Consider the following 12,039-nt stretch of genomic DNA (forward strand, 5'->3'; position numbering starts at 1 on the left):
GCAGTGAAAGCATCATTTAATATTTAATATAGCCCAAGTTGTCCAAATGCTGTTAGGGTGTGGTTTTGATAAAATGTTTTTTTCTGAGGACTTCTGTTATCTATGAGGATACGTACTGTAATAACTTGTTGAAATTTGCCATGTTGCATTAAATTGTATCAAAATATAGGGTATAATAGTCCGGAGGTGAGTCCTGGTTCCCTTTCCAGTCACCTGGAGCTTCTCCCAGGTTTTTAGCCTGTCCCTCACCTCACTTATGAGGTGATATGTGTTCAGAGCTGTGTCCCCCCTTTCTCCCAGTGCACAGCCACCAGCCAGGCTCCTCCCTGCTGAATTGTGCAGCAGGATCTAGAACTTTCCTACCAAATCAAATCTTCCAACAGCAAATCCAGTTTAAACTGCTAATTTGCTAATGATCTAAACCAAACTCCTGACTCAGAGGTTTGTGCCAAGTACGTGCTCTTTCCACTCTTAATCGTTTTAGTGGAGACTGGTACCTTGCAGACACAGTTATCTGCGAGTGTTTCGGGCCCATTTCCAGGAGCAGCCTGCTCCATTCCCGCAGGCTGACTCCATCCTGTCCACAGGAGAGCGGACCTGTGCTGGAGAGCCACTGCTGTCCCCACCTGCAGCAAGGACCCACACACCACATGTGTGTGCGTGGGGTACAGGCAGCCCAAGGGAGTGCTCTGAGTTGTGTTCTTGTAGGCAGGAGGGCTTCATGGAAATAAACAGCTGTTCAACATTCCAACATTATTGTGACAATGGATTAATGCAATTTTTATTTTAAAAAAGGTTGGTTTGTTGTTGTTTTCTTTAGAAGACTAAATGCTCATCATATACTGATGTTTACTTGTCATGCCCTTGCTCTGTGGTCTCAGAGGCAGCATAATTGCAGATCCCTTTGTATGGCTCTTCAGGTGGGTGATTAAGATTGGATTACAAACTCAGTTTACTGTTTGCTAGTACATGCCTTCCAATGTTCCTTCCTATCCTGCCTAAGAATAATAATTGGTTTATAAATGAGAAAAGGAAGGAGACAATGCAAATAAGCCATGTCCTCTCGTGTCCTTTTTAATGCCATAGATCTGATTTCATCAGTGAAAACAGTAAGATGCTTCCTCCAATTTATTTTTTAATTTAATTCTCCTCTTTCCACTTCTCTCCACGTTCCTCCTATGCACATATCCTGTATGGGCTTTGAGGATGCTGCAAAAGCAAACGTAATTTCATCTGATTGCAGGTATGCTTGAAAACCTGTAATTTGCCTTAATGGAAGGTAATGCTGACCTCTTGATAGCAATGAAGCAGATAAAATCAGTTGCCTGATTACCCATCAAATGAGTTACTCATTAAGTCGCATAATTCTCCTGTGGTGAGACAAAATGAGTGATTTGAATTCTGTCAAGAGCATAGTGAAGAAAAAACTGAGATATAAATCTTCTGTTAGGAAAATCTTGAAAGATATGAAGTATAGTCATTTGCAGTCCTCAACTGCTCTCTCTTAACTTTGTTTTAAAGGAGCTGGGAGGAGCTGCCTCCTTGTGAGCCACCTTGGAGGGTGGCAGACCTTCTACAAGGTGGTTTTGAGGGTTAGGATTGCAATACAAATGTGTCTATGTAAATTTGTTAATATATGAGCTATGGAAGTGTAGGAAAGCTGCTCAAGTGACTTGCAACAATTTATTAATTCCGGATTGCTGTAGTAAAATTCTACGTTTTGTTTTCATATAGGGTGGCAGAGTATTGAGCAATTCAACAGAATAGTGAAAAACTGTGTATTTATTTGATGGAGAAGAATGTGGTTCAAGTGTGTTACATTGCAGTGGGATTCATCCTCAAATGATGCCTAAAGAAACATGCAACATCTAGGGGAAACTTCAGAAACAGGGACTGGAATTTTCTTGTTAGTTAAGCCAATCTTCTCATTACTGTCTAATACCATTCCTTTTGTTCTGATGTCCTTCAATATAATTTGGTAGTGGAAGCTTTGCTGTAGAAGTCTTCATTTATGTTGGAAAAAACATCAAAAACAAACTACCCAACAAACCAACACATGTTCATGCTGTAAATACAGGCCACAGAGAAATAGACTAAAATGTCCAGCCTTGCAGATTTGTTACTTTCAAGCAGATTTTCCTGTGGGCTGTGTTAAGATAGTAAGTCACTAGCAGTTGATGGAGGAAATAACTGAGTCTTCCTGTTTATATAGAGGTAGCAGGCAAAAACATTGCTACTAAATAAAACACTGAAAGTGTAACCTGGTCTGATGCTCAGTGTCCTATAAGCTTCTGTGGTGGTTAGACCTTTGCAGATGAATAAATCATTGTTACTGTTTGTCTTCTTGTTTTGACTAAAACTTCTTGAACATGCTATAAATTCTTTTGGCCTAAGGATAGAAAAAAGAGGAATATGGGACTAAATAATTCAATGGTCAGATGTAACCTGGTGTGTTTGATTTTAAAAATATTTCTGTTAACTAATTTAGACCACTGTACTAACGTTTGGACATCTTTTGTATCTTAAGACTATTTTGAGGTCAAGCATTGCTTACTTTAAAAATTTGGAATATTAGAGGGCATCACGGACTGTAAATGTAATGATGCTTTATTATGTCCATGATCTAAAATCTGTGTAACCATGTGCACTTAAGAGTTCTGTAATTCTCCATTTAGTTTTGTGGAGTGCTTTAAACATGGTACAAACTGGCATGAGAGAAAGTATTTGCAATCCATTTCATAGCTTATATGTATTTCAAATGGAAATTGTATGTTCAGAACTTAGAGTTAAAAAAGAAACACACAATCCTCAAAACTTGGATTAAAAGAAGTTACATGTAAAGGTGTTTGTCAAGTTTCTACCTAAAAATCTTGTGGTAGAATTGTGCTCATTACTCCCCTATGAGGAAAGGCTCAGTGATTTGGGATTGTTCAGCATGGAAATGAGAAAATTGTGGGGTGACACAATTGTGGCCTTCTAGTAACTAAACAGAGCCTACAAGAATAATGGAGAGGAACTTTTTACAAGAGCCAATAGTGACAGGACAAGGGGGAATGGATTCAAATTGAGAGTAGGTATAGATTTGGTACTAGGAAGACATTTTTCACTATGAGAGTGGTGAGGCAACCTTGCACAGGTTGCCAAGAAGGTTTGTGGATCCCTGGCAGAAAAGTTGTCCCATCCCTGGCAGTGTTCAAGGCCGGCTTGGATGGAGGTCTGAGCAACCTGGTCTAGTGGAAGGTGTCCCTGCCCATGGCAGGGGGTTGGAACTAAATGAACTTTGAAGTCTTTTCCAACCCAGACTATTCTGAGATTCATTGTGTAAACCTGCATGTTAGCAGCTAGTTAGATGAAACCTGTGAATTTCATACTCTTGCATATTAAAAAAATTTACAAATGCTTCTGTAGTCTGCATTAAAAAAAAACCAGACAAACCCAAAACTATGAAAATAGTTTTTATTCTTTTAGTTTACTTTATATGCAAATATGGAGAGTTTATTTCTTATCCCAAGATGCTGGGAGCTTAGAGCAGTCAGTACTGTTGTCTTTTGATAGGAAAGAAGTTGCTTTTAGTTGTACACTTCTGTTCACTTAGATCATGAACTTTATCCTTCTCAAGGAATAGAAGAGTGAACTCTTCATTTGAGGCTTGATTAAATGCCTTTAAAACTTACGATTTCAGTGTGTCCTAGATTGTTCCCTTGTTTTTCAGCCCTTATTACTTGATGATAATTAGACAGATCTGGAGTACAGGAGTTTCTTGTGGTGAAGTAAGGACATAGTGAGCTTGATCATATGTTGCCATAACCATCCCCACCTCTTAGGGCTGGTGGTTCCACAGTGTGTGGAAATTCCTCCTAGGTAATATGATACCCTCAAACTCCTGCTGCTGCTGACCTTTAGTCAGTCTCTGAATCTTTGGTGAGCTGGATTCTTGAGAAATACAACTGCATTTCTTAAAGCCATCAAGGACCTCCATTTTTTCTTGTGTGGTGTTTTTCCCCTGTAGAGTGGCGTGTCCTTGTCATGACACAGCTGTTCAGTCTGTCAGTTCCTTTAGACCTCTACTGCACATCACAGTTCCCTCTGTCTTTTTCTCACTCTTTGAAATTAGCCTGTCTGTTCCTTGCTTTGACCTTTAGCTGTCGTAACAGGATTGGTGATCCAGAGGTAAAATTTTTTTTTTCTGACTTATTGAATTTTCTTGCAATACCAACATACTTCTGTAATCAAAAGTTAACCTTGGTCTCGACTCCTGTGAAAGAGCTACCAGTAAAAATGGTGGAGTGCTTGTCTCTTACTGTCCTTCGGTTACTCTCTAGAGAGAGAGACTGGCAAAGCTATCAGTTGCGCCAGGTTTTTTGTAATACTACTATTCCTACAGGAAGAAAAGAATGTTAATGTCCATATGTTAATGTCCATATGTTAATGTCCATATGTTAATGTCCATAGTGTTCCTCAGTCTTTCAAGTAAGCATGACTTCTAGTCTGGCAGATTTTATTTTTAACTTAGTTGAAAGGTCTCTTTTGACTTCTGTGTGTAGATCAATGTGATTCCTTCTAAAGACAATTTTTTATCAAGCAATTTGTGGAAATAGTATGGCTTGTTCTTCCCATTTTATATTCACCGAGTTTTAGGATACTGAGAACACTACTGAAAAGCAAGAGATGTAAACAGAAATTTCCATACTTGCATTTTTGAAAGAACATAATTGTGCATCTTGTGTGTTTTTCCAATAGGATAGGTCCTAAAACATGCCTGGGTATTTCACAATAGTTCAATCCCATATTTGTAAATAAAACGTGATGTTTATTATTGTGACCCATTTTCCTTAAGAGTACAAAAATCTGTTGTCAAGTAAATTTAAAGGAATGACATGAATATAAAAGTGTTTCTACAGTTTCCCTTTAAACTACTTTGTTTGGTAGCCTGTGCCATCAGAAGGGTAATTAATTTATGGACTGTACAGCTGTTATATATAATATGTCAAAACTGTGTGGCTGTAAATGATCTTTTGATAAGGTCAGACTCTGAAGTGGAGTAATAGCTTAAGGTCTGACACCTACATCACATTTGCATGTACTAGGTAGTACAAGAGGTGCTGTGTTTCTGCTGTGTGATCACAAATGGAAATGATCACCCCACCCCTCGGTGGAAGATTTGGGTTAGCTGGTGTATGCAGAAGTCTGGAAGCCAAAAGGTTTTCCTGTCAGTCCAGATGAAGCCAGACTGACACCTGTGAGGTTTTTCCCTCACCTACATGGCTTTGCCATATGTCTGAGCCACCCTTTGGGATGGGGCGGGGTGATCGCAGGGCACAGCTGAGCTGCACCCACTGTGCCAGCCCTCTGCATCCACAAGTCTTGTGCTGGACATCCTTGATCAGAACTAACTTTGTGGGAAGGATTGTGCTTTTTGGTGGGGGTTTTTTCATAAAGGCATTTCTACCTCCTCAGCACTTCAGAGTGGATAGTAAACAAGAAACTTGGTGTCACTTGGTCTCTGTCATAAATAGTGTGCTCTTCCAAATTCACTTGGGTTTTTAACTCTTAGGTATTTTTTACTACTATTAAAGGCAGTAAAAGTAGTCACCATTGCAGCAATGTGTTAAGAAAACAGCATCTGGAGGTGTTTTGGCATGCAAGAATGACATTTAATCATTTTCTGAAAGGATACACAACTCTTAAGCAGTGTTGTATTTCTAGAAGTAGCTATTTTCTTTTGAAAGTGCTTTATTAGAAAACAGTTTGTAGATTGTCTTTGCACTGCTGTTTCCCCAATTCTACATGGCAGAAGCAATATTTATCTTTCTGTTGGCATAAGCTAAATAATTAGACAGCAGTCATTTTACCATAGCCTGTCCATAACCATAGCTTTGATATGACAAAGACCATCAGTTAGTTGTCATTATTAATCAAACTTTTGCTGATCACTTTCAGAGAATGGAAATGAGTCATATTCAACAACCTTGTACAATTTACCTGTACTTTTAAAAATACCACTTATGCAAATCTTGTGCGTTGAAGCTCAGTTCTTGACCAGAGATGAAACTGATTATATCCATAAAGATACAGACCTTGTATCTAACAAGGATGCTACTCTTCAGACTCTTTGTTTCCTCATGGACAGGGTTGCACATTTTCGTGGGCCATCACCTAGCTTATGTGGTCTGGAACATATGCCTAACATGAAATCTGCAGGAGAAAAACCTTTTTGTGTCTGTGTTTCAGATTTAACACTTTTTCATCTTGTCTGCCGGATAGGCAGGAAGGCAGCTGCAAGCAGTCAGCATGCAAGTGCTCCAGGCAGGCAGCGGAAGGCATGCTACAGCTGTGGTTTGATGTTATGCTCAGTGAAATACCAACCTTACACACTGCCACCCTTCCTACACTCCACATCAGCCTGCTGCCACCTCCGTCGTGTTGGCACAGCTGCTGCAGCAGCAACCCCCCCGCCCCAGACAAAAATAGGCATTCCTGTGGTTATTCTTAAAACATGCTTTTGCTTTTGGAGGGCTTTGTATTGTTTGAAGGTTTTCTTTTTCAAATTAGGCAACATGGTTTTGGACAACAAATATAAAATAAATTTTCCCGTTCAGATTACTTTCCTAAGATGGCTGACCTAGGTTTAGTATGGTTTAGTTTAAAGCTGGGTATGGTTTAGTTGTGGAGGACAGCCTCAGGACATTTTTAAGATCCAACGTACACCTCTTATTTCTCGTGTTTTCCGCATGCTATCTCCATTTGAGAGAAATGCCTTGGGATGAAGGAGCTCAGTTCAGAGTCTAGGAGGAGGGTGGTGAGGGACTTCACACAGGCATTGCTGCATGCTCTCTGCCACACCCCACCCTAGCACTGCTTGCCTGGGGACTTCACTCTCTTCTGTATCAGTTCTCTACTTTGCTGGGTTTTCTGGCAATGAAATGCGATTTACAAGTGTAACTACTTCACAACCTCCGTAAGTCACCCACGGGCAGAGACAGACACGATTCCCACCACTCACTCCAGAGGGTGCTGCCACTGCCCTTAAGCTGCAGCAGCACGGCTCATTGTGCCACACACCGTGTGACTGGCCTGGTGAGTTTCCCTGTTCTGCTGTTCATGAGTTAAGTTTCATGCTGTTCAGTCTCCTGGTGTGCTTCCTTGTGCAGCCCCGTGAGCTGTGTTGGCAGGAGCAGGATGAGAATGGGAAGGATGCAGGAGAAGGGCAGGGATGCTTATTTTAGCAGTTGTGCTGCTGTATGCCAACTCCTAGTGACCTTAATCCTAGTCAAAGGTCCTGCTTTTCATCACTCTTGGAATTAATGCTTCAGAGAGTGGAACTTTATTAGGGTTTATTGCAGTGCCCAGCACCTGGAGTGAAAAAGAGCCAGCAGAAGCTGCCATATCCCACAGGTGTTCAAGGGAGCACTGGATCCTGCTGGATCATCCTTGTCCTTGCTAGCTCACTAAACAACCTCTGAACACCTCTCAAGTACTGCTGGAAACAGGTTTGATGCAATGAGCATCCTCAACTGAAGTGTGTCTTGTAAAACTGCTTAATAATTTTGTCTCACCCGATGAGATGGTTTTGGTCTGTTGTGCTTGCTAGGTGATAGCAGATATAACAGAGGTTTAAAAACAAACTGACAGAATTTTTTCTCCCTAAAGATAAAGCAGTAAAAGGCTTTAGGCATTGGGTGGTTATTATGTTTATTCTCTCTTTTCTATGGGGTAAAGCTAATGAATGCAGCTGCTAAAGGATGATACTGTTTGGCAGTGAGGTCAATTGCCAACTGAAACATTGCTGCAGTTTGTTTTCAGAAAGAAGAAAGCAAAATCATTGAAGGATAATTTGCAAGTGGAAACATGATTGATTTCATATATATGAGGAAATAAAATTAACTAGTGCTGCCCTCTTGCAGTTCAACAGAAAGACAGGCATTAAACCAGTGTCACTACAGTTAGCACTTTGTGATGTTTAGGTACAGCACAGCTTTTATGAATAAAAGGTAGATGGGGAGAGTTTCCAGTAATCTTCTGGATGGAATATAATATAACACTGTGATTGCCTCATGCAGCAGCTCTTGGATGTGAAATCTCCTAAATCTGAAGGAAATTAAGAAACCCTTTTTCTGTGAAAACAGATTTCCAAATTTCATATGGCAGGTACTTTCTTAGGAGCAGTATCACTTGCCAAGGAAGCTCAATAGAGAATATCCCCTTTTTTTCTCTTTAAGGACTAAAGTAGTCCTGGGGACAAGTGTCTGTTCTGGACCTGGGGACATGATGGCTTTGGTGGGGTCACCTCTGGTTTCTTCAGTTAGCTGTGGGTGACTGAAAGGTAATATTTTGGGTATGGACCCACAGGGACCTGCTTTGTCCTCCTTTTCACATGGAAGTGGTGACTCCAAAGAGTTCATGCCTTCCCGTGTCTGTCTTCAAAAGCTGGAGGAGCAATTTGCTCCCTCCTCTGAAGAAAAGGCACATTCGAGTGGTTTTTTGACTCAGGAAAATCTGAAGTATGTCTAAAATAATTCCTTTTCTACAGTCATAAACTGGTGCTGCTGCAGTCTTTGAGACATTCACTGTTCAGCACCAGATGTGTGGTGTTCCTAAATATCTGTATGTTGTGGATAAACAAGCAATGAACTAATCAGTACTTGTACAGTGTGCAGAGCTTTGTTCCTGGTCTCTAACAGGCTTTATTTTGTTAGATGGAGGAATGTTTGTTAGTTTTTTTCATGGTGTAGCAATGCACTTTGTACTGCTAATAATCTGAGAGTCTTTTTTCCTAAGCAAAAACTTACATGGTGTATGTGTTTTATTTTGGTATGTGCCATATTTTAAGTATTTTTTTCATTATTTATGCCTATCTTAAATACTTAAGAAGAGCACTTCTTTGTCACCCACCTTTCATGTTAAGTAGCAGCAGGGAAGAGGAACCTCAGATGGTGCTTAGGCTTGAAAAGTGTAGAGATGGACAGCTGTTGAAGATAGGTGGCTTAGAAGGATAGGTATGATAGAAGAGTGGAAAGTCCTACAGCTTGAGGAATTTTGATCAAGTCTTCCACTGAACAGGGAACAGGAGATGGGTGGGTTCAGAGTGTTTCTGCCATTTTCAGGGTGATCTGAATGCACTGGGCCTTCTGAAGTCTTGTTTCAAAAGTTACAGTTCCGAGGATCATTCTGATGGTGCTCTGACATTTGCTTTGGTTCCTTCTGCCTCATCCCGTATGCTTTTGATGGAGCAGACACTAAGCTCTGTTTAAGACACCCAGAAATAGCAGTGTTTTGTACTCATTTTATAATAAGAGAGCCTAACTTTTTTAATATTATGTGATTTACTTACTTCAAAATTGATATATTCTCTAAGAAATTTATTGGTGTGAAGTACATTGGGTGCTTTTTGCCAGTTGCATGTAATGTCCCATTGCACAGAGCACTAATGGCCACTTAAGATTGCAAATCAAGCCTCTTTCTGCTCTTGGTGCTTGTCTAACCAGTCCCTGCAATATCTGTTTGGCCTCAGGGGGCATTTTGCCTGTCATTTCTTCCAAGGCTTCATAGTTGTATTGGGAAGCATGTTGAGTTTGAAAGGATACCGAAGTGTGTGTGTTAAATTATTCTGTCTGCCCAACCCACCCAAGGTAAGACTCGGTGTTTTGTCTTGCAGTTAGGATTGTTTACTGACTTGATGTACCATAGGGGTTGGGACAAGTTGGGAACATGGGCTCTTGGTCAGTCCCAGTGCCACAGCTGTGTGTTCAGGCCCATGGCTTCATTAGGGTCCTTAACTGTGTGCCCTTGCCTTTTAGGCTTTTTTGTCTTCCACCAGGCAGTTTCCTAGTCCTTTTCCCTTTTATTAATCACAGTAGATGTCTGGCTGACTTCATACTGCAGAGTTGTGTTCAGCTGACTGCCATCTCTTTTTTTAGATCACTGCAGAGGTCGATTCCTCCAGTCGATCAGGAGCTGCTGGAAAAGAAATATACTACTGTAGTTATGTAGATTGCTGATCCTGGGGAAAGCACACAAACCCAGTTGTGTGCTGTCCCAATAATGTGTGTTCTTATGAACCTATTAACCTTCTCATCAACCATTTCTGGTTGTGGAAAAACAGTGGTGCCCCTCGTTTTTTTGAATGGAAACCTGGACTTCCCTTCCCCCCCCCCCTTTTTTTTTTTTTTACTATCCCACTGTTGTCTGGAAATCTAAACTTTCATCCAGAATTATTTAATATGCTTGCAAATCTCGAAAATAATAAACTATTTCAAGTGTGATAGTAGAAGAGTCAAAATACATGCAGTACATATTCACAAATAGTTTTGTTTTGACATTTATCTTGCTGTAGTCATTCTGCCAATTGGCTTCAGGCACGGCTACCAAAAGAATGAACACATGTTGCATTCATTAGTTCTCATCTGGCTGTGCTTCGTCTTGCAAGACAGACAAAATCATGATCACATTAAATAGATTGTAATGCGTTTGTAATAGGAGTTCCCTTCTGCTGAACGGGATGATAGCTTTGCAAAGCTGCGGCTTTGAAGCCGTGATATTTTGCTTAGTTTTCATATAATGGATATGAGTATATTACCAGTGATGTCATTGCTTTTTCGTCTCGAAACGACGTCATGTGAAAAATATTCCAATATAATACTGAGCAAACTGCTGCCCCCTTCTTCCCCCGCGTGTGAACTCCGCGTGTCACTGCTCCTGTCGCTCCTCGTGTCGCGCCGTGCCTGGCGATAGCCGTGTGCCGCCTCTGACAGACAGACAGACATGCTCTGAAACAGCGATGGTTTATCTGCATCTCCCGAGGGTGTTGTCCTTGGTCGGTGGTGGTTCTTTATGCCCGAGCGCGGACAGACCGATGGCTGCGGGCTGTCTGCGGTCCGTGCAGCGCACCGTGAGCGCCGTGCGGCGCGGTGGCCGCGGGCCGGGGCTGTGTGTTCCCGATCGCTGCGGTTCCCCGTGGACAGGCTGCAGGACGCTGCCCGTGTGCGGGCGGCTGCCGCTCTCCGGTCCGGGAGCGGCTCGGCGGGCCGCGCTTCCCCGCCGCGCAGGCCCCCGGCCCCGCCGCAGCCCGCCCGTGGCCGCCGCCTGCGGGCGGCCCCTCCCCGGCCCGGCCCGCCCCCGGCCCCGCTCGCTCCGGCAGGGCTCGGTGTCCGGGACCGCGTGCTGGGCACGGCCGGGCCGGGGCGCGGGAGCGTCGCTGAGGCGCGGCGGGGCCGGAGGGATGGAGGAAGGCTTGTCCTGCCTGGCCGCAGCCTGCGACCCCTCGGCGCTCGCCGCCTTCTGCACGGGTAAAGTACCGCGCTGCCCGCGCCGGGAGGGCTCGCTCGGAGCGGTGCCCAGCGCTCCCCGCTCCGCGTTCCCCAGCCCTGCAGGGGGAGAAAGGGACGCCTGTGAGCTCCTGCGAGGTGTGAGGCTGACCCCGCTCTCCGTCAGCAGCCCCCGAGCTGTGCCCGCCCGGGGCTGCGGGGCGCGCTGCCGTGCGGCATCGCACCGCGAGAAAATTGATTTTTAAAAGATGAGTAAATAAAATCGGGACAGCGGAGGAGGCGACAGGGCGATAAAGGTGAAGTCAATGCTCGCTGGACAGGAGGCGCGGAGCAGCGTGGGTCCCTTCGGCCCGGGGCTGGGACAGGCGAGTTCCGTGCGAAGGACCTTTGGCAGCCCTGGTGGAAGCGCGGCTCTGCCGGGCCAGCCTTTCCCGCGGAGCGCTCGGTTTGACGCTCTCCGGAGGAAAAGCCGGAGAAGCCCCGGCGGGACTCGCCGGGCCTCAGGCAGGCGGCAGTAAAGGCTCGTTCAGCCTGGGGAGAGCAGGAGTGCGCCTGCTGCAGCTTCCTCTGACTGGGGAACCTGTATTTGCCCTTCAGAACTAAGGGGTTGCCCCGTTCTCCCTTTATTTTACCATTGTCATAGTAAAAATGAAATAATTCAAGGCATGTTTCCTTTCTTTAAACCTATCAAAACAGTCTCTCTTGCTTGCAAATTAGGTGAATAATTGTAGTGTTCTGACTGTAGCTACCAAAACTGTAGGGTGTTAAAAAGACC

General features: G+C 43.5%; 1 protein-coding gene across 3 annotated transcripts in view; it reads left to right on the plus strand.

Moving 5' to 3' along the window:
* Positions 1 to 12,039, plus strand: part of EML4 (EMAP like 4) — a 150,273-nt gene that overhangs the window by 51,419 nt on the left and 86,815 nt on the right. The window contains exon 1 of one of the 3 annotated variants that reach the window (XM_063390769.1): positions 10,732 to 11,285. The exons of the other annotated variants lie outside the window; for them this stretch is intronic. Within the exon in view, the coding sequence (XP_063246839.1) occupies positions 10,778 to 11,285 (508 nt within the window). The 5' untranslated portion in view covers positions 10,732 to 10,777. Of the gene's footprint in view, positions 1 to 10,731; positions 11,286 to 12,039 lie in introns of those variants that run through there. 3 annotated transcript variants of the gene reach the window in all.

This window comes from Prinia subflava, chromosome 2, assembly GCF_021018805.1.
Source record: "Prinia subflava isolate CZ2003 ecotype Zambia chromosome 2, Cam_Psub_1.2, whole genome shotgun sequence".
NCBI lineage: Eukaryota > Metazoa > Chordata > Aves > Passeriformes > Cisticolidae > Prinia > Prinia subflava.